At 38.6% G+C, this 23,712-nt stretch overlaps 1 protein-coding gene across 2 annotated transcripts in view; it reads left to right on the top strand.

Annotated features, from left to right (window-relative positions):
* Positions 1–23,712, top strand: part of LOC109936076 (zonadhesin-like) — a 45,366-nt gene that overhangs the window by 4,699 nt on the left and 16,955 nt on the right. For both annotated transcript variants that reach the window (XM_048604708.1, XM_048604707.1), the window contains exons 3-12: positions 2,002–2,110; positions 2,511–2,605; positions 3,725–3,901; positions 6,535–6,737; positions 9,111–9,255; positions 10,429–10,670; positions 12,411–12,575; positions 14,498–14,625; positions 15,009–15,280; positions 17,930–18,138. In XM_048604708.1, the coding sequence (XP_048460665.1) occupies positions 2,002–2,110; positions 2,511–2,605; positions 3,725–3,901; positions 6,535–6,737; positions 9,111–9,255; positions 10,429–10,670; positions 12,411–12,575; positions 14,498–14,625; positions 15,009–15,280; positions 17,930–18,138 (1,745 nt within the window). The remainder of the gene's footprint in view (positions 1–2,001; positions 2,111–2,510; positions 2,606–3,724; positions 3,902–6,534; positions 6,738–9,110; positions 9,256–10,428; positions 10,671–12,410; positions 12,576–14,497; positions 14,626–15,008; positions 15,281–17,929; positions 18,139–23,712) is intronic.

Here is a 23,712-nt window from a genome sequence, read left to right as displayed (position 1 = left end):
TTTGAATGTTTTGCTTTTTAATTTTTTTTATCCACTCCCCTTTAAAGGCTTTTGTAGATCCTGCTTCCATCACAGTTTTTGGTGGGGCATTTCAAGAAAGGAAAAGGAAATTTCCAAACCTCTTCTGCCAGCTGTAAGAACACTCTCCATATTGAAGGGTGGAGATTCGAGTTACATTCTGGAAACTTGAACAAATAATATGCACTCACACTTCTTCATCATATTGAGGGAGTGCAGGAGTTTTAGAGATGGCATTTTTGATGAGCTGTTAAAGCCCCCTTAGAAATGTAAAAGATACTGTTGCACTATTTGAAGGATGGCAAAGGAGTTCTTCCTTCTTAATCTATATTTATATCTCACCAACATAACTAAAATGAATTAGATAATAATTTTTTTTGTTATTTGTGAGATCTTGCTTTAAGCAGACTGGCTGCTGCAATTCTCAACATTACAATTTTCCAGGTTCAGGTCAATTTCGTCCAAAGTTTTTAATTAGTCGTGAGACACTTTGGGGTGTTTCAAGATGAAGGATATTAAAACCAGTTGTGATAACCCACTTTTATTCTTATTGAAAGGAGTGTCTATTGGTTGCACCAAAGAATGTTTACAAGAATTCTGCTAGCTAGCATTTTTCTAATGCAACTATCTCGTGGACATGTTGGTTTTTATTCCTACTTTCCCTGATCTAGCGGGTGTACTCTGGATATAACTAATCCGAGGCAGTTCTAACAATGGAATGTACCCAAAGTGCAGTATTAAAAAGTTCTTACTCATACAGTACTTACAATCACAAGTGAATCTGTTTACGTGAACTTGAATGAGGATCAAACCAAGACAGGTGATCAACCTGCTTTATTTCGATCTCTAGCCACTCATCAGATGATTTTTTCTGAGCTAGCTAACTAGATTTTAAGGCAAGCATTCTTTATACTGTTTCCATCCAGACAAGCTGTGCATTCAAACTTGACACTGTCCAGTCTCCAGCAAATGATCAGTTTGGCCACTGGCAAACATTACAACAATCCACCATGACTAGATTGTTTAATTGCTCATTTAAGATTTGCTCGTGTCTCCTTGGAAAGAGGCTTATCTTTTAATAACCTTTGACCTTAGGCCAGCTTGTTCATGCTGCTCACCACCTTCATATCATCCAGTCGACCTTGATATTTACACCCCACAATTCTGTGACAATCACAAATTTAGCTGATAGATAGTCCACACTATCACATCTGATTTAATGTGTCTATTTTAAACTGAACTCCAGCTTTTCCACAGTTCAATTCATTACTGCTGAGTTGTAACACTTGATATAAACACACACACATCCTTTTAACAAAACACAGAAACATTTTAAAACCAGTGTTGTTTCCAATTATTAGGCCATCACCAGGCTTCATAGTTTTTTCCTTGTTTTATTTAATTTCATTGAACTTCATTTTGGCTAACGAAGCAAATTTTAGAATAGAAATAGGTTTATTGTCACATGTATTCACATGAGTGCAGTGAAAAGTTTACAAAGTCGCTACTTATTGCACATCTTAGGTACAAAGGTACCAAGCTACAAAATCTTAGGAATAAATTACAAAACTAATAAACAAAAAGTTCAGTATTACAGTTGGAACCTCGCCTCCAGTCCGTGCTGAGAGCCTGCCTCTAGCCCGCACTGAACTTTTAGGTTATTATCCACCGACAGATGTTACTTCATAGGCAACAGGGTATAAAATGGTAGCTTCATGTACCAGCATAGCTATTTATAACTACTTCTCAAACTCATGATTGTTATATTTCAGCCAATGCAAGAGGTAACAACATTGATAGTGGTTTCACTTACATCAGTTTTGACAAGATTGAGTAGGTTCTAGCCATTATGCTGTCCTTTTGGGAGAAAAGTAATTTCGGTTTGGTAACAGTACCAAAATCCTAGTATGGTAGCATCAAGAAATGAACACATGATAAAGGGAACCTTAGAAATTCTGATCCTATAACTTTTGTGTGATTTAGGTAACTACAATGGTGACCCTGCTGATGATCTTATTATGCCTAATGGCAGCCTTGCAACAAATTCTAATGAACTCGGAGAGAGTTGGCAAGTACCTGATGTATTAACGGAGTAAGTATACACAAGTATTACTTCTGAAACAAAAATCACAATATCATTTTTAAAAATCATTCTGAGGAAGTGGTTGACATTGTTAAGATATTTATTGTCCATCAAAAGTTATCCTTGAGAAGGCAATTGTGGACTTTCTTCTTGAACTACTGCAGTCCAGGAAGATGACAATTAACATAAGCTCTTTTGGAATAAGGAATGAATCAGGATCCAGTGTTTCTGTTTCTGACCATCATTCTTGCAGAAACATCTAGGTGTGACGTTTGGATAAAAGGGACTATGGACTAAGCTTAGTTGGAAGACTCATGTAAGAGAAGAGCAGTCCAGGTCAAGCTGGACCATGTTTCAAATCATTTCATATTTCTCACTTCACTTGTTTCACTCTTACTTCCAAATACAGGTGCAATCATGGTGAGAATGACTTTAAATGTGATCCAGAAATAAAGGAGAATGCTGAGAAAGATACCACTTGTGGAATGATTACAAATCTGTCAGGTATGATGTTTTTTTTTCATTCAATACAATAACATATCAATTCAAAGCAAAGTAAAGTGAAAGCAGATTAATAGCCAGATGATTCCTGCAATGGTTACAAACTCATGGCATTGAAGTCCTATCTGTTGATATGCAGTTGTCATTAAGCAAGCATGATGCTGTTTACTTTTAAAAATTCGTTGATGGGATGATAGGCTTTTATTGCCTCTCCTTAGTTGCCTTTGAGAGGTGGTGGTGGGCTGTCAGTGTCGGCAGACCACCAAGCTTTGGAGAGGGAGCTCAGGATTTTGACCCAGCAATAGTGAAGGAGTGGCAATATATTTCCAAGTCAGAATGCTGAGTGGTTTTCAGTGCAAGCATTTTACCTATCATAAAATTCTTTTCAACCTTATTGTGAAATATTTGTAGTCTAAGCTGTCCAGTTTATCATTGAAAAAGATAAGGGACTTCACTGGGGAAAAAGGAGGAAAGAAACTTCAAATATAAGAGACTACAACTAATTAAGTAATTCAGATTGCTTGTAAGAAGAAAATGATTTCTGAATGACTTAGAATTAGAATACAATTTAGGGATTTGGATTTTTTAAAATGATTGTAGATATCTGGAACCTAGTTACTGGCGTGTTATCTATACATGGAATAATGACTTCTCAGGAGTGAGTCTTGGGCCCCAATCTAACATGTCATGATGATGTGGCTGTGGAATAATATTCCAGGCTGGAAATCCAAAGCAGATTTGAAGAAAGAAAGAACTTGTATTTATGTTGTTCTTTATTACATTCAAATCTTTCCACAATCACTAAATTATTTCTTTCCTGCTGACATCCAGACATTTACCCCAAATAATGCTCTTCGTCTGATCAATGACACAGGAGATATTCAAGTGCAAAATAATAAATATACATGGGGCTCTACATACTTTAGAACAATGAAGGAGTTTGAATGTTCTACTCCTAAACAACTTTTTGCTTTGAATTGCACATAAAGTACAATGCTGTTATGTAGCATGTTTCAAGTTTACACACTGAATTCATTGTTTGGGATAGCTTCTGGAAATAGCATTAAGTGAGAAATAATTATTTTTCTGTCTGGATGTAACTTACTTGTATTGTTTGCCTAGGTTTATTCAAAGAGTGCCATGTTAAAGTTCCACCTCAGAATTACTTTGAAAATTGTGTCTATGATATGTGTATGAGTGGAGGACAGTCTACAACACTTTGTTTCGCCGTACAAACCTACGCTGACTTGTGTGCTCAAGCAGGAGTTTGTATAGAGTGGAGAAATAATTCCTTCTGCTGTAAGTTGTATTTTGTAGTTTATTAAGTATGTATTTTCCTCCAATTATAATTCCTTCAGCTTACTTTTGATCATCAGGAAAGTGATAAAAGGAATCATTGACAATGTTATCAAACAGCGTTTATTCACCAGTACCTACGCTGATTGGGGTCCAGATCTCATTTCAGCCTTAGTCCAAGGATAGAAAAAAGAGCAGAATTCCAGAGGTAAGGTCTTAGAGAATGCCCCTGATATCAGAGCTGCATTTGTCTGAATGCAAAATCAGGAAGCCCAAGTAAGATTGAAGTTAAAGGGAATTGGAGGAAAACACTCTAACGTTTGGAGTCCCACCTAGTACAAACAAAGATTTTTGGAAGGTAAATATGGCAGTCCCAGTTCAGCTCCAGGATGTTCCTAATGACTGCATCCTAGGCATAACCATTTTAGCTGTTACATCAATGATCTTCCCTTCAGCATAAAGTCAGAATGAGTTGTTCAGTTCTGTTCATGCCACCAACGGCCTAACTAAGATCCCTTCCAACCTTCAGGACTGGAAGATTCTGAAATATAGTTTCCTGCAATTATCACTCTATCTTCTTGCATCCTTCTTCCCCCTGAGTTTTTATAGATCATTTACTACCAGACCGTCTGCTGCAACCACTCCCAATCCCCCTATGGTTTTAGTAGCATTTAGCCCAAATATAACTTTGTCACCTGACTAAAATCAACTGTCTAAGCATAATTTGGGATTGAAATACAGATATTCCTTGTCTATGAGTCCATACCATTGTTCTGTTTGCTGCTGATGATATTACTGCAAAAGTCAGATTCCAGAATGAAACCTGGCTTGATAGACCTTAAGTCTTATTTTTGCATTTTGGTTAAACATGTGATCATGAGGTTTCCAATATACTTTTGTTTAAAACACAAAAGCATCGGAGAAAGCAAAGCTATGTACATAAGTAATTTGGAAAGGTCCTAATACGAGATAATAGGGTTAGGTGGTCACGTAGTGGTAATGGCACTGTAATTCAGAAGCCAAAGCTAATGCTCTGGAGACATTGGTTCCAATCCCTCACAATGGCAGATGGTGAAATTTGATTTCAAATGATCTAGAATTAAAAGCTATCCTAATGGCAACTATATTGTCAATTATCATGACAACCTATCTGGTTCAATACTGTCTTTTAGGGAAGGATATCTGCTGTCTGTCTACTTGGTCTGGCCTAGATGTAACACCAGAACCACAGCAATGTGGTAGATTCTTAACTGTTTGTAAAATGGCCTAGCAAGCCACTCAGTTGTTTCAAAGCACTTAAGAGCCTAAAGAAAGGAATGAAACTGGATGACCACCTGGCATTGACCTAGACACTGGAAACAACGACAACAAACTCAGCCCTGTCGATCTTGCAAAGTGTTCCTTAACAACACCTGGGTATCATCTGACAAAACTGGGAGAAGTGTCCCATAGACTAATCAAGCAACAGCCTGAGATAGTCATACTCATAGAATCAAACCTTATAGTCACCACAAACATCATCCCTGTGTATGTTCTGTCCCAACCACAGGACTAATCACTCAAGGTGGTGGCACTATGATATACAGTTAAGGTGGAGCCGTCCTGGGATCCTCATTGACTTTGGACCCCATGAAATCTCCTGGTATCAGGCCAAAAAGAAGCCTTGGCTGATACTTGGCCTTCTTGGCTGATGAACCAGTACTATTCCATGTTGAACACCACTAGGCAGGTGCACTAAAAGTGGCAAGGGTGCAAAGATGACTCTATCTGGGGGACTTCAATGTAAGTTACCGAGAGTGCCTCAGCAGCATCATGACTGACCAAGCTGACTTGAGTCCTAGAGACATAGCTGCTGGACTTGCCTTGTGGCAGATGGTGAGAACCAACAAGAGGGAGAAACATAACTGACCTCATCTTCAACAATTTATCTGTCACAGTTGCACCCATCCATTACAGTATCAATAGGAGTGAGCACCACACAATCCTTGAGGAGATGAAGTCCCATCTTTACACTGAAGATGCTGTCTATTGTATTCACTTACTTATATTGTCTTTTATATATTTCATTGACTTGACTATCAATTTGTGTACAACGTTCAAATTTAACATTAAAAAAAACTTTCACCAGTTACCATTGACACAACAAACAACTTGTCCTTTTACCTTTATAGAGCATAAACTAATTCCAGTGAATCTAGCTCTGTCTCTGACTGCCTTCAATGAGATCCTTTTCTCACCTAAAAATCTTCATGGTGCTGACACCTGTTTCATGGTCCTCTTCTTGCTTATTCTTTAGTTGATGCTCACTGCCTAATGGTCCTCCTGTTGTCTGCTCCTTTAACTGGTGCTGACTGTCTGTCTCAGGTCCTTCTCTTGTCTGCTCCTTTAGGTGATGCTGAATATCAGAGGTCCTTCTCTAGCCCACTCCTCTCTACTTTGATAATTAATGCAAGATCACAACAACTTCCTGTGAGACGTTTTGTCATACTTATGTTGGGATTTTAGGCCATGTAACACATATGCTGTCAAGAAGTTTATATCAGACAAACTAATTTGTTTTCCCCCTCCTATTGGAATGCTACTTACGCTGACTACAGAATTAAATGAACTTAATTATATATCTTTGTTTTCTTTAGCCCTATCCTGCCCCAGTGGTAGTCACTATGAGAGATGTGGCACAAGTTGTCCTGCTACTTGTACAGACCTGTCTGCACCAGACAACTGTCTTCTACCAACTGTTGAAGGATGTTTCTGTGACCCTGGATATGTTCTGAGTGTGGATCAATGTGTTCCAAACAATCAGTGTGGCTGTGTGGATGATAGTGACAAATACTATCAGGCAAGTGTCATCTAGTACCATGTGACCAACTTGAATGGAAATAGTGTGCAGAAAATGTATGGTAAATCAAACTGCAGCTGAAAGGAATGTGTAATTTATGTTGGAATTCTGCACATTTACCTGTCTGTTTGAATTCCAGAGTTGACTATGGCAATGGGACAATCTTCAACCCTGTTTCACACATCAAGGGGCTATGCTTGGGAGAATTTCTGGATTTTTAGACATCAAGTGCATCATACCTCAATAATGCTCAGTGAAAGAGGCCTGTTGTATTTTTTTTAAAGACTCCCAGAGAAATTGATTATTTTTAAAAGGTTGACATGTGGCTCTCTTTGGAGTTGAAGAACTTTTTACCTTCTTTTTCTTCAAATCCAGGACAAGACTCAGTTACTCCGAATGGAGAAGCTCTGTCTCACTTCCCCTTCTTTTGTTAAATTGTGATTTGTACTGCTGATGTGCCATAGGACAGTAATAAAATGGAACTGTCCTTGGGATTTAGGATGAGGATTGAGCTTGAGGTTAATGTGGCCAGGGTTTCTGCTTTGCCATGCTTGAGGAAAGGAACCCCAGAGGGGCCATGGGAAGATAGGCATATCCTATAATGGAAGTCATGAGGAAAACTTTTTGAACTTACCTTTGAAATGGCTCCTTCATGCAGACAATACTTCCAAGGTGCCATGATCAAGACTGTTTAAAATCTGGTTAAACTCCACAAAAGTTACAGATGCAATGTCTATTTGCACAACTGAATTGGACAGGTAAGGAGTGCTGGGTTCATGAACCAATCCAAACCACACCTTTAAAGGCACTGCTGAATATCAGAAATTCCATGAATTGGGTGATGAATCCTGGAATCGGGACGTGGTCATGATTTCTAAAGAGCTCCTGAGTCCTCCAAACTTAGCAAAAATCCAGTCCAATATGTTTGATTTACCTCACAGAAATGCAGAGATGACACTATTCCTCTGTCTGCAACAGGTTTATTGACAGTTCTTTAAATATCTCAGTACTCATAGGATTTTGACACGTGAGTTCACAACTGAGACTTCTCGTTCTTATTCTAGAAATGTCTGTCTACTTTTGCTCTTAAAGGCTCTGTACAGGATTATTCAAACACAATGAACACAAACCAGTCAAGAGACTAATTAAACATAAATCCATTAAACCACTGAACACTACGCTGATGATATTTGCCTTATTGCAACAACTAAAACAGATTTTCGGAAATTCACTGATAAGCTGTACATCAGAACTATAAGATTTGAAATACACATTAAAAAAAAGGAGGCAAAGATTATGTCTGTTGGGAAGGATCAGCGTGATTTCCATATTCCAATTGGAAGGAATGCGCTGAACAGAAAAGTTTGCTCACATTGGTGGGTTAGTACCAGAAAATGGGCATGGTGAAGGAAACCTCAAAAGATTCACTTGAACTTGACTCTGCTTCTGTTAGAAGATAAAGCAGTGTGTTTAAGGCTAAAGATGTTCTAAAGGTATGGCTATCCCTATCATATAATGCAGATCTGAGGGTTGGTAAATGAGAAAAGCTGATGAGCAAAAGATTTTAACAAGCGAGGCGTCAATGAAGGGTGAATTCAAAAAGCAAGCTGTCATCACCTCAAAAGGTAGTGTTAGCTCTTAGATAGTCTCCTACCGTCCACTGAAATAGTCTAGTAATTCTAGAGACTTAGGAAGACTGGAATGGAGGGCTTAAGGCACTTGATGAAAGAACTCCAAAAACACAATGTAACAATGTATCTCCTTGACACAAAAAGATTCTGTGGTAGACTGATCATCATCTTCAAACATATCAGCAGAATGTTCCGAACAAAAAGGAAGAGTAATATTTGATTTGAAACATTGTTTCTCTTTTCCACAAATGCTGCCAGACCTGTTGAATTTATCCAGCACTTTCTGTCTATTATTACAAAATAACAACTATTTTGCCCACGCAAAGGCCTTCTTAAAATATACGAAGTGGTTTTAATGATGGATGCTGATGCCCTTCAGAACAAAAAGCAGTAATTATCAGGCAATCACAGATAAGATTCTTTAGTCATGTCATTTCTTGCAGTACTAATGGAATAATCAGTTATCATAAAATCAAGTCTGAAGACAGTGGCAATATGTAATGCCCTCCATTTTCATAGTATCTACAGAGATGTAGAAAACAGAAATAAAATATTGACTAGCTAATTAATTGAATTGAAATCAGATCACACAATTTCCGGGCATCCTATCCTCATTGATAAGTAATGGAGCAGTATTGAAGTAGTGTCACAGTAGGCCAGATTTTATGATGTAACCATTCAGCTACTTCTCACATTGAAATCTTTTTGTTTTAACAATGTGATCTCTGTTGAAATTTTTCAGCTAAATGAATCTTGGTTCACACATGAGAACTGTACTGAACGCTGTACATGCTTGGGCAAAAATACCATCAGCTGTACAGCCTGGAAGTGTGGAGTGTTGGAAAAATGTGAGAGACGTGACGGAGAGCTGGGTTGTCACATAACAGGTTAGTAACGTTCCTCATGACGAGGTAGAATAATGATCTGCCATTGGAAAGTGATATCTTTAGCTCAAAAGTGTGCAAGGGTGAAAGGTCAAATTTTAAAAGCTATTTAAGCGATAAAATTTGAGCTTTGAGGAAAGTGTGCCAAAATTTTACTCATAACCTGTCTCCTACCACCATTCATTTTTCATAAATATTTCATGGGATGTAGGCACTCCTCATAAAGCCAGCACTTGTTGCCCATCCCCAATCACTTGAACTGAGTGGCCTTAGTGATAGAGTGGGCATGTCTTCAAAGCTAATGTCAGGTTAAATATGAACACAAATTGACAAAGAGTCTCTTTTTTGGACAGTTGCCAGACAAGGATGGAATTTTAACTCATGAATGGAGTTTGGAGTGGGGACTGAAAGCGACAACTTAGAGAAAATTTCTACTCTACTGGCTATTAGATAAGCAGTCTAGAAATTTAATGAACAGAAAGGTTGTTATGAGGTGGAATGGGGTATTATTAGCCTTTATGTGAAAAGCAACACTGTGAATTCAGGTGATGTTGCCATGGGGCAGCATGTAGATAAGAAATAGCAGAGGACCAAGGATCAATCCTTGGAGGACACCAGAGGTAACAGTGAGGAATCATCATCAGTCATACCCTTGTTTTGATTAGTTTGTGCACTTTCACACTGCTGGATAAGCTGTGGGCTTTTCCCAATAACCATGTCCAGTTTTCCACAGGACAACAGTGATTACACTTCAGTGCTGTTTCATTAGCTGTAAAGCGCCTTGGGATATCCATTTGACCATTCAAAGTTGAATGTCTGAATATTAAACAGGGCGGGAGCCAGTTTGGCTGCAATGAAGCTGAATTATTGAATTTCTTTTCAACAACCAGTGAATGGCAACTTCGTGCACTTTTCGCTGGACTTACGTATTCCTATACTTAGTACATGTAACAAATAAATCTAAATCTAAATCAATCAGTATTAAAGATCCAAAGCCATTTAAGAAATGGCTACTTGGACATATTAGTGCCCATGGCAGAGAATGGGTCAGTAAATTCAGGAGAACAGTCAAAAATGAAGCAGTTCTGAAGCATCTTAATGTACTTATCTGAAAGCATTTCTTTAACCATAGAAAAGCTTGTCCAAAATATCACTAAACTATTATTGTTTATCTAGGAAGTGCATCCTGCTATGTTGGTGGTGATCCTCACTATTATACCTTTGATAAAATCATGTACACATTCTCGGGCACTTGTGCATACACCCTGGTAAGGGCCTTTGACAACAGCGGTGTGGTTCCTGTCAACATCACCGCATTGAATGAAGCGCATGGTCAGAACCTGTCAACATATTTGAGAGAAATCTACATAGATGTGTATGATGTTCATCTCACACTGGAGAAAAACAGGAGGATCTTGGTAAGATCTTAATGTGCAATGTTACAGTCACAAAAGATTTCATTTGTAACAACCTTCAGTTTTTTTCCTTCATGTTTCTTTGTTGGATGCTCATTAAGTGAAAGATTCTAATATGAATGAATGAAGCACTATCTATATTGTGCTCTAACATTAGTACTGGGGGCTGGTATACCCTTCGTTTTAAAGTGGTAAAGATAGTGAAACTGTACGTTACAACAATGAATTGATGAAAACCTCCATTTTAATGCTATTAGACTTATAAAAACCCTGGAAAAAGTTGTGTCTTATTTTGCCAGAAGACTAACTTTAGTAACACTGCTAAACTTCTACACTGTCCATGAAAAGCAAATTTTAGAATTATGGAATGGCAGATTTCTTCACATTTATTAAAAATTCCACCCTTTTAGAATATATTATATATATATACATTAAATATGTTGAATTTACCTTCTGTTTTAATTTGGTTATAAAATTTATTTTGCTATGTGAGTTTTAAACTCTTTGGACACTTTTAACTTCCTGGTTTGCTGTGTATGAATACTGCAATGCTGATGGTTGGCTATCTGCTTACCAACATCAATTCTGCTGCATGCCAGGACATCATCTTGATTAGGCACCAGATTTCAGTTGCTAATAGAAAAGGGAAAATACCCGTCATGGAGATCTTTCTGGGCAGCTGTCTTCAAGGTCAGCTATGAACACTGTTGTTTCACTGCTGACTGCAAAAACTATGCTACTGTATAGCATAATTAGATGGTGAGTTATGGTCACTTGCCTCTTCCACAGTAGTATGTTGCAGACTCAGGTGGACAATCCCTATTGCAGCAGAGAAATAGTTTCTATCTTTCATACAAACTATTCTGTGTCTGTAATTCAGTACTGAATTTTAATATAAATTGGTTCAGTGTCAATTTTGGCAAATTTCATGGTGGGTTTAGAGCTGTGAGCCCTTGCAGGATTACTCATGCCATTTATCCAAACTCACCATACTGCGTTTGCATTATGCCTCTATGGTGCCCTGTTTGGTACACTCTCCATCTTGCCATAGGCAGAAGTACTCATCATTGCCAAGACTTTCTGTGATTCCTGGTACCAGTGCCATCTTTTGAACTCAGCCATGCACGAAGTCAAGTGTCTGGCTGTCTGCAAATGCCCTGCACAGTTCCTGGCCAATTGCCCCAGACACGTCGCACAGAGGGAAATTGGCACCCTGACATCTAACACTGTCCTCACAGTTCAGAGTACTTTCAAGTTTTGTGGAAGTGGCTATAACTGACTACTGTGTGCTTTGAAACTGTGGTGAACTAACCTACAAGATAAATTTTCATCTCTGTAAGATGAAATTGTAAATTAATCGGAACAAGTTTACAACTTGCAATTGAGTGCAAAACTGTAAAATTATAGATAAATCATCTTTAATAGAAACCTTATGAATTTCACTTCCATTTCAATGGAAATGAACATTGAGCACGTCCTAAACTGGGTGGGTAATACATTGCACCCTATTTAATGACAGAGGAAAGATGGAAATCCATTCTTTATAAACTGATTGAGAATTTACATTTGAGAAAACATTATCTCCCCCACGTCACCATCATGCTTTCAGTTGGTCCTAGTATTTTGTTTTCTCAATGTTCAGACATTACTGTTTAATTTTTAGTTCTGTAAAGTTGTTTTGAATTATAATCATTTTGCTCCGGTTGATGGTGTCTGTCTCATGCAAAGAATCTTACTTTCCAGCTAAATGGGAAAAGAACTCGCACACCAATGCAAAATCGTTTGAGAGGCATAAATGTTATAACAAATGGTATCTACACAATTGTTGAGACAGATTTTGGAATGTCAGTGAAATATGATGGCAACCACAACCTTGAGATCAATTTGCCAAACTCATATTATTCAAAGGTAAGGAAACCATGCATTTAATTTCATGGTCTACCAAAATATGCACATATTTGAAGGGAATAGAGAACCTCTAGCCGTCCCTAAAGAACTGAGAATCTGTAATCAAACCACAGTGATGAGGGCACAATGTAGCATCTGTAATAAAATTAATAGTTTTTTCAGTGAGTTACAGAATAACCTAATAATGTATGCATATTTAAATACAATGTAATCTAAATAGAATAAATATTCTTTCATATTATAAATCCTTTTATAAATCTTGTAAATCTTGTCTTGGGTAAGGCTGTGAAAGGATATTTTTTCATGAAAGGTTTAGGTAAATAGTTCTGTTATCTTGATGTGATTTCATTCTGCTGTGTAAGTTTGAAATTAGTAGCAAATGCAAAAATAAATTGTTATTAAAAATACATATTCAGAACAGGCCATCATTGAAGAAGTTTCCAAAACTCAGTTCTGAGGAAGGGTCACTGGACCCGAAACGTTAACTCTGTTTTTTCGTTCACAGATGCTGCCAGACCTTCTGAGCTTTTCCAGCAACTTTGTTTTTCTTCCTGATTTACAGCATCTGAAGTTCTTTTGGTTTTTAAAAGAATGCTGAGTGCGTTTTTCCCTCCCTTTAGGTGGATATAGCCTCAGAGTAATGTAGAGAGGAGGACAGAGCAAAGAAAGTATGAGCCAGGAGCACATGGTTGTGGAACGCAGCAGCACAGAACAGTATACTGGAGTCAAACTTAACAACTCCTAACAGATCTAATTTCTCCAAACACCTTTTTTAGTATAAACTCCAGAGTTGCTAGGGTTGACCCTTTCGCTGTCATGGAGTAGTTGCTCTGAGTCGTTTTACCAGTACCATTCATTAATTAGCCTGAGCAAAAGAAAAGAAAAAATTAATAACTCTTGTTATTAAAAGTGCATACTTTTGGGAGGAGACAAGATAAGTTTGATGAATTACTGACTTGAAAGGCTTGGTGATTTTCACTGTATATTCGTAAACATAAGGCACACAGGTAAATGAGATTGTGGAGGACAGCTAGCGCAGGCTTTAGCAGAGAAATTTAGTTGAACAAGTGAAAAGTGTGAAGCATCGTGTGTAGCAAGTTTTTTTTTCAGTTTTCAAGCTTACTGAGTCCGTTTGTGATATAAAACCTCTACTCAGATTTATTTTTAGTATAAACTTTAATCCTTTGAAATTCAAATTGTAATATAATATCTGTAAACAAAGACCAAATAACAAAGTAAGGAGTGTTTTGCCTCAGTATAAAATTTTTTGGCAGTGGTTCACCTCTGGTGATTTTCGGAAGAGAGGGCTGTTTACTACTCATTCTCTTTTTGGATCACTAAACAGATGTCGTTGGGTTGGTTTTCTTTTCCTATGTCCTTGCTGAGCAGGTTGAGGTACTTTCATGACTCACGTGCTTTCCTGATAGAGGTCTATCTCGGGAAATACACAGTTGAATTATAAGACCATTGCAGTTCCTGATTTCTGCAGAGATCCAAGTTCAAGCTCCACTTCCCAGTTTTTGGAATACTCTTCCATTTGGCCAGTCACATATATGCTGACAGAAAAATGAGCCACAAGGAATTAAGAATGTCTCCTGTCCTCTCACGCCCAATGTTGGGTTTATGACTATTGCAATTCCTTTGGTAGTAGCAAACCACAGACTTCCTAAGGAAGCACTGCAGGATCACATGTTGGTCTAATGATCTCTGCAGCCATTTTCCCAACATCTGGGTACTGACATTTCCCAACATTTCACATTGGAAGATTTGTCTTAGACTTCCTAATGTCAGTTTTTTTTTAACATAAAGAAGAATTTTTCAAGATACTCTTTTTTAGGCTTTATGTGTTACAGTATACACTGCTCTCATATCTTCATTTCTGTATTTTCCCATTTGTCAATCCATTTCTCTGTTATTTGTAGGTGTGTGGTATGTGTGGTAATTACAATGGCCAAAAAGCTGATGAGTTGCTAATGCCTGATGGTCTGATTGCACCCAGTGTAACTCACTTTGGAAACAGTTGGAAGTCAGAGGAATACAGTAATGCAGGGTAGGATTTAAACATTTATGTATTACAGAGACTCAAAAATGTTATTTCCTCGTTTATTGTAAAAAACTGAAATTAGTTTAAAAACATCAACACAATTAGAAACAGAAGTAAGTGTATATCAATTCTTTGGTATAAAATGGCCAATTCAAAACTTAGGATTGAAATTTTCTAACCATTGCTAAAAATGATAATTGACACACTCCTTAACAAATGCTTATCTCTGCTTTTCATTGGAAAAAGGAGCATATTAATTGATAAAGACTAAGAATGCCACTAACATTTTATTTGCAGACAGTTGAACAAGCTTTTTAAAGGCATGCTGTTCAAAGCTAGGATTATAATATTTGAAATGTAATAAAACCTGTGCTGTCTATTTTTGTTAGCTGTCAACCAGACTATAGCAGAGAACAAATGGACTTTCCTTGCACGCCAGAAGAGAAACTGATTATTGAGTCCCAGTGCCAGGAGCTGCTGCATGATAAATTCATACCTTGTCATCACTTTGTTAATCCACATATTTTCATCAAGAACTGTATTCAAGACATGTGCAAATATAATGGCATGATTTCAACACTCTGTGATAATTTCCAAAATTATGTTGCTGCTTGTAAGGAAGAAGGAATAGAAATCATGTGGAGGAACAGTACTTTCTGCCGTAAGTAACTATATTGATAATAAGAGATAAAGATGAAGTCAATGAGAGTTAAACAACTCACACACCAATTTATATTGATATTCAAACGTATGGACTAATATAACATTGTCACAATGTGACACAACAAACTAGTTGATGTAGATGCATAGATTCTGCACTAAAGGAACAAGTGATAGAAGACGAACAATTCTTTAGACCTGTACCAACCATAGATTTGGCACAATACATTTTGGGGCCAATACACCAACACCCAGGTAAGAATCAAAATATCTGTAGTTGTATCCTCCAACAACACCAAAGCAACAATCAGTACAAGAGAATGAAGGAACTCCCTCTATTGGGAATTCCTGCAACCTGATTCTCAAAAGACCCAGCATAGGATTGGCTCAGGTTGGCAGGTGGTGATTGTAAACCCGATCTGTCGATGAAGGCTTAGGCCTTGCAGGTAAGTAAGTAACATGTATTTAAAACAAAACAAAGAACTGTGGATGCTGGAGATCTGAAACAAAAGCAGAAATTTTTGGAGAAACTCATCAGGTCTGGCAGCATCTGTGAGAAGAATGGAGAGTTAATGTTTTGAGTCCAGTGACACTTCATCAGAATACGTGCTGCCAGATCTGCTGAATTTCTCCAACAATTTCTGTTTTTGTAACATAGTTTTAAATCTTTGTTTAAAGCCTCTGGACATTATCAAGAAATAACCAACTGCACTGTTCAAGACCTAGAAACAGCCCTAGTAGTGCAGAAATATTCTGGAGGAATTCAGTTCAAACAGTTTTCCCCTGACTCTACATATGTTACATGACCAACAGCGCAGATCACCTGTTGATAATACCCTAACATAAGTGCAAGGATCACTGGATTGTAAATATTTTATTACAATTATTTTTGGTAATGGCCAGAGCTCCAATGTTGCCTGTATTTTCCTCCCAGAAATCTCAACTCCAAGTTTGCATAAGATCCACCTTAAAAAGAGGGATTTTTTTTTAAACTGATCCTCAGCTTTTTGATCAAGGTAACTAACCACACATTTCCTGAACACACACAAAATAAACTATTAGGCATAGTTATATATCAGTGAAAAACTCTTCACGGAACAACTTCTGCATACTATGATATATTTGCCCAAAATGCTGCTTACAGCATTTAACAGCCATTTGTAGTTCAAGATAACAATGTGCTGTGATCATCAGGCATTTGGAAATAAACCCAAGGCAGGTTTGTTATTTCTCATATTGAGAAAAACCTAATGGTTAGCAGTGCCTCACATCATCCTATGCACTCAGTCGTGATTCACAAGACTGTTACAGGAATGGCTTCATTTCTGCTGTGATCTCATTTCAAGTAATAAGCAAATCAAATAAATTAGTTCACTCCCATAAATCCACATAGCTGTAAATCAAATCATACCAGTATACAGTCCTTCACTAAATAATGGGCAGGATGCTGCTTATAAAAATAGAATTTAAAGTTGTGCAACTTCCTAATTTATTTTGGTTAAAATAAGTATTAAATAATATTGGAGAAAAAAATCTGAGAATGTGTGTGTTAAAGCATGTATTATCAGATTTATTTAGTAATAAATGTAAGATGTAAAATGTACTGAGATTTGAAGTCTCCAGTGGCTGTATAGCCTTTTCCAATGAGTAGCTGAGCTAAACAGCCTATGAAACTCTTAGAATGAAATTTGAACCAGTGTTGACTCATTTGTCTTCTATCAGAGTAGTATTAAGAACACTAGGATTGGGATCAAATTCCAATGTTTGGGATATTAACATTATCGAAGGTTCATGATCCTCATGACTTCCCAGTAACTGCTGCTCAGTGTGCATGCATATACATGTTGAATGGGATTGGGTTCAGTGGAAAGAAGGTCAATTACATTTATATTCGATGCTCAACTTAAAGGTACTGAAACCATCAAGCCAGATCCTAGAAAGCAGTCAATGAATGATTGTCTATCAGAGAAGTGCAGGTGGAGAGAATTGGTGAGGAGATTTAAGCAATAACCTATTATACAAAGAATTGCCCATCCACCAATTTAAACATACTACACAAGGGCAAGTCATTTCTTTCAATGGGGATTTTTGTTTATTCATTCATAGGACTTGAGCATCACTGGCTGGCCAGCATTTATTGGCCATCCCTAATCCATTGATCATAACAAGAATATACTGGGATTGAAAATAATAAAATTGAACTCTACTATTACAGATATTTTAAATCAACCTGTTCAGACATGTTATGATACCTCACATAGATGAGACTTCAACCTGGATTTTCTGGTTCAGAAGTTTGGCCACCACTATTCAACATATGACCCCCTTGTAACAAAAAGTTATTCCCATTCCCCTTATGCGGGTACTTGAGCCTTAACAATGTTCCTACTCAGTATCAACCAAGGGACTTTTCATGTAGCATGAGGCAAATATGATAGCCACTGCACTGCAAAAGCAAGGCGACTTCACAGTTGTAAGATTATTATGAATGCCTGTGCATCTGAAATTGTTTTGATTGTCTTCCTGCTTGGTTCAGCTTATACTGAACAAATGATTTATTTCACTCAAAGATTAATGTAATTTATTTTTACCTTTGTCCTTCCCCTATCCTGAATTGACTGCATGGAAATGTTTTTATTTGCTTTTGCAGCTCGGTATTGTCCACCAAACAGTTACTACACAACCTGTGCTCCTGCTTGTCCTCCTACGTGCAATAATATCTACACAGGATCCAGCTGTGACAGGTCTTCTGTGTGCATGGAAGGATGTGTATGTGACAACGGTTTCATATTCAGTGATGACAGCTGTATTTCAGTCAATGAATGTGGCTGCAGAGACAAAAACGATCATTACCATCGTGTGAGTAGATAAACAAAATTGACCTTATTTCTGGAAATATTATATGTTTTGTCAAGCAGGTTATGCATGTTCATTGATTAAAGGTGTCTCAGCTTCGAAGTAGCACGCCTATGTCTGAGTCAGAGGTTATGAGTTCAATCTTGTTGCAGAGACTTGAACATATATCTAGGTCAATATTTGTTGAAGCACTGAGAATCTACAACACTGTAAGCTTTTTCAGGTGGGTATAAACTATCCCATGATACTACTTAAAAAAACAACAGGCTGTTTCCAGGCCAATATTCATCCTTCAATCAACAACAGTGAAGCATCTGTTCTGAATAAGACATATTGGAAATGTTGGGCTGACTTTTACCAGAAATTGGCTAAGTGTTAGTTTTGACAAATTTCATGGAGATTTTAACTTCATGAGCCCTTCACATCTCATTACCTATGCACAATGCCCCAATGGTGCCCTACTCTTCATATCCTCCCTTCCACCACAGGCAGAAGAACTCACCACTGGTGGGTCTTTCCAGGATTCCTGATGTTAGCATCATTTTGAAGTCCAGCCATGTACCCAGTTAAGCACTAGCAGTCCAGAGGTGCCCAGACAGTTCCTGGTCAATTTTTAAAATATATTTCAAAAATATACTTTATTCATAAAAAAACTTTGTATATTTACGTAGTCACAAATGCAGCTCAATTCTGTACAGTAGCATATCAAGGAAACAAACAAACATTGGAGTTGACTCTACCCAAACAAACCAAAGTCATCTCTTACATATGCAAGACTATATCTACATGCATTTGAGGCACTAGGAGGGTCCAATAACTGAATGGACCCCCATTTAACGTTGGCAGGAAGACCTCAGTGGCCTTTCCCCACTGTGCTTTGGTGGCAGTTGTCCCAAGCTTTAGTGCATCCCTCAGCCCATAATCTTGGAGCTTGGAATGTGCCAGCCTGTAATACTCAGTCAAGGTCAATTCCTTATTCTGGAAGATCAACAAGTTTCAGGCAGACCAAAGAGTGTCTTTCGCTGAGTTGATGTCCTTATAAATAATCCAGACATATTGGATAGAGGGAAATTGGCATTCCAATTTGTCAAACAGGGACTTGATGGTCCTGGGTAAGGCAGGGTTTCCTAGTGAGCATGTGCTGAGATGTTGGTGAATGGTTTCCAAGATGGAGAACTGGAGGAGTAAGAAGCAGGCTGGAGTGACCAGGTTATCAATCTGACTTTCATGTCAGCAATTGTCACCATCTAGTCGCTACACGGTGGGTGGAAGATTTGGAAATTGCATATCAACGAGATGAGATTATTTTATAATGAAATGTTAATGCAGGCTAATACATGACATACGCCTTTAGCGCTTACTAGCAGAATCTTGTCCTGGTGTTCAAAACTTGGTTGGAAAATGGGACTTCTTACTCTCAACTTCAGTATTGTCTTAATGCCAATCTCACATGATTTTTCTTCATTTCTCAGCAATGCCCATGTCATTCACTGGCTGGGAAAATTCAGCCCATTGACTGTTTCTCTCCACAGATGCTGGAAGACCTTTTGAGATTTCCTATAGTTTCCTTTTTTATTATTACTAAAATGCTATCTTGTCATTTATATCTAACTGCAGTTTGTACAACTTCACAGTGGTTCTAAAAGCCTTTTGGGATGTTGTTACTTACTTACCACCCATTTACCTTGCCACCAGCCTCCACATCCAAAGGACTGAAGACCACCATTTCTGTCATCTCCATGCCACGACAGGACACATATTCCTCTCCCCTCCCTTGTCATCGTTCTGTAAGGACCGTTCCCTCTGGGACACTGTGATGCATTCCTCCTCCATTCCCAACACAACCTCACACCCCCATGGCACCTTCCCATGCAATTATAGAAGATGTAATACCTGCCCGTTTATCTCCACCCTCCTCACCATCCGAAGTCCCAGATACACCTTCCAGGTGAAGCAGCTTCTTACCTGTACTTCATTCAATCTTGCCTATTGTATTTGCTGCGTGCAGTGTAGTCTCCTCTACACTGGGGAGACGACATGCAGACTGGGTTACCACTTTGCAGAACACTGACGTTGTGTCTGCAAAAATGATACCCTGCTTCTAGTTGCCTGCCACTTCAACACACCACTGTGTTCCCACATCACCATTTCTGTCACAGGCTTGCTGCAGTGTTCCAGTGAGACTTGGAAGAAGCTTGTAAAACAACATCTCATTTTCCAGTTGGGGACCCTGCAGCCTCTAATACTCAACATCGAGTTCAATAACTTTCAAGCATGAAACCATCCTTCCATGTTTTTTCACCAACCCCACGCCCAGTCCTGTTTCAATATGGGTTGCTTTTTAGCACAGTCACCATTTTTCCTAGTATATTATTACATTATATGGGTTACTTTCAGTTCAACTCACCCATTCTCTCCTACTCTTAGCTCTTATTATCACTTATTCAGCTTTTCTGCGACCAGCAATCTTCATATGTTCTTTACTGTCATGTACATAGCTGTGAAATAGCTGTGGCCAGTTTATTTTTCATATAGTTTTTATTAAAAGGTCTTTAGTGGGCATGTGCACCTCAAGTTGCACACTGTCCTAAACCAGTAGCCACCATTTCTGTGCCTGTCATTCTCTCAGGGCTGGAAGGCACCCTTTTGATCTTCAACTCTAAGAAGACTACTACTGTCCTTTATTGGATGGTGAGCATACTCTCTGACCACTGATTAGCCAGCTTTTCAATAAATCACACTGCGTCTGTCATGGAATCAGGACCCAAAAATTGTCCATTGATGTCCTTATCCCAAAATCAAAAATTCTGCCCTGTAGTTTGGGGACAAAAGTATGGCCACTGATCCAATGCTTCCACTCGCACAGATATTGAATTGAGCCAATGATCTTTGTTTCCTCTCTGCCAACCAGTTCCCTATCCATCTCAATATACTTCCCCAATTCCATGCGCTTTAATTTGCATATTAATCTCTTATGTGGGACTTTGTTAAATGCTTTCTGAAATTCCAAATATACTGCATCGACTGGCTCCGCCTTGTCAAGTCTACTGGTTACAACAGATTTGTCAAGCATGACTTCCCCTTCATAAATCCATGCTGACTCTGTCTGATCCTGCCACTGTTTTCTAAATGCTCTGCTTTAAATCCCTGACAATGGATTTGAGAATTTTCCTCAATACTGATGTTAGGCTCACAGGTCTATAATTCCCTGTTTTCTCTATACCTCCCTTTTTGAATATTGGAGTGACATTAGCCACCCTCCAATCTGCAGGGACTGTTCCGGAGTCTATAGAATACTGGAAGATGACCACCAATGCATTCATTATTTCTAGAGCTACTTCCTTAAGTACACTGGGATGTAGATTATCAGGCCTTTGGGTTTTATCAGCTTTCAATCCCAACAATTTTCCCAGCACCATTTCTCTACTAATATTGATCCTCCTCGGTTCTTCCCTCTCATTAAATCTTGCCTTCTCCAACAATTCTAGTATCTGATTTGTGTACTTTTTTGTAAAGACAGAACCAAAATAGGTATTCAGTTCCTCAGCCATTTGTTTGTCCCCTATTATACATTCCCCCGTTTCTGTCTGCAGGGGACCTACATATGTCTTTACAAATCTCATTCTTTTCACGTACCTATGGAAACACTTAGCATCAGTCAGACCACACCTAGAATATTGTGTGCAGTTTTGGTCTCATTTTCCGAGGAAGGATGCTCGTGCTCTCAAAGGAGTCCAGCGAAGCTTTACCAGGCTGATTCTGGGGATGGTGGGTCTGACATATGAGGAGAGATTAACTAAGTTGGGATTCTTTTCTCTGAAGTTCATACGAATGAGGCGGGATCTCATAGAGATTTATAAAACTGGACAAGGTAGAAGCAGGGAGGATGTTCCTGATTGGTGGGTGTGTCCAGAACCAGGGGTCACAGTACGAGGATTCGGGGTAGATGATTTGGGACGGAGATGAGGAGACATTTCTTCACCCAAAGAGTGGTGAGCCTGTGGAATTCATTACCACAGCAAGTAGTTGATTCTGAAACATTGAATGTGTTCAAGAGGCGACTAGATACAGCACTTGGGGCAAATGGGATCAAAGGTTATGGAGAGAAAGCAGGATTAGGCTACTGAGTTGGACGATCAGCCATGATCGTGAAGAATGGTGGAGCAAGCTTGATGGGCCGAATGGTCTCTTCCTGCTCTTATCTTCCATGTTTCTATGATCCCTGAACCTTGGTTACCTGTGTCCCTCCCCTCCCGAAAAAGATCCCTGGTTTCTCCACGTCTCCATGTTCTAGGACCTTACCATAGGGCTACCTGAGCTCTCCAAATGGGTACCCTAGCTAACCAAAAGAAATGCAATGAGAACAGACCAACTCCTACATGGGTCTTATATCCAAACTCCAGATTCCAGAGATCTGGAATTCCAAAATCAGAAATCAGAGGCAGCTGATCATTTAAATCGCACACAAAATGCAGACTGTCTCCATGAAAATGTGATGCCACGTTTGGGGGCAGGACTTGGGGTATCTGATGACTGTAGCATTTATGCCTTAATGGAGGTACTCTCCATTATTGCAAAAATCGAGGCCAAATTATGTGCAAAGTGTTATAGATCACTTAAGTGAGTAGGCAGAAATGTGGCAAATGGAGTATGATATGTGAAAATGTGAACTTGTCCACTTTGGCAAGAAGAATAGAAGAGCAGAATACTATTTGCATAGATAGTAAAACAGTACACTACAGGAGCAGACCCTTCAGCCCAACATATCTGTGCCAACCACAATGCCATTCTAAGCTAATCCTATCTGCCTGCTATAGTCCACGTCTCTCTATTCCTGTCTGTTCATGTGTCTGTCCAAATGTCTTTTAAACATATCTGGCAGCACGTTCCAGGCACTTATTACCCTGTGTAAAAAAACATGCCTCATACATCTCCTTTAAACTTTCACCCTGTCACCTTAAACCAATGGCCCCTAATATTTGACATTTCTGGCATGAGCAAAAGACTCCGACTATCCACCATAATCATGCCTCTCATAATTTTATAGATTTTTGTCAGGTCGCCCCTCTGCCTCCAACACTCCAGCAAAAACAATCCAAGTTTGTCTAACCTCCCCTTACAACTACACTCCAATCCAGGCAACATCCTGGTAAACCTCTTTTGCACCCTCACCAAAAGCCTCCACATCCTTCCTGTAGTACAGCGACCAGAACTGCATACAATACTCCAAATATGATCAAACTAGAATTTTATATGGCTGCAACATGACTTGCCAACTTTCATACTCAATGCCCCCAATCAATGTCAGCAAGCATGCCATATGCCTTATTTATCACCTTATCCACTGTGTTGCCACTTTTCCTCTGTATATCAGTACTCCTAAGGATCCTGCCTTTTACCGTATCTTTCCTCTTGCGTTTGACCTCCCAAAATGCATCACTTTTCGCTTGACTAAATTAAACTCCATCTGCCCAACTTTCCAACTATCCTGCAGTATCCCTTGGCAACCTTCATAACTATGATGACTCCACCAATTTTTGTGTCATGTGCAAACTTACTAATCAGACCACTTACATT

The sequence above is a fragment of the Rhincodon typus genome, chromosome 13 (genome assembly GCF_021869965.1).
Source record: "Rhincodon typus isolate 14 chromosome 13, sRhiTyp1.1, whole genome shotgun sequence".
Taxonomy (NCBI): Eukaryota; Metazoa; Chordata; class Chondrichthyes; order Orectolobiformes; family Rhincodontidae; genus Rhincodon; species Rhincodon typus.
Note: the sequence above shows the minus strand (reverse complement) of the source record. Positions and strands in the feature narration are given on the sequence as shown.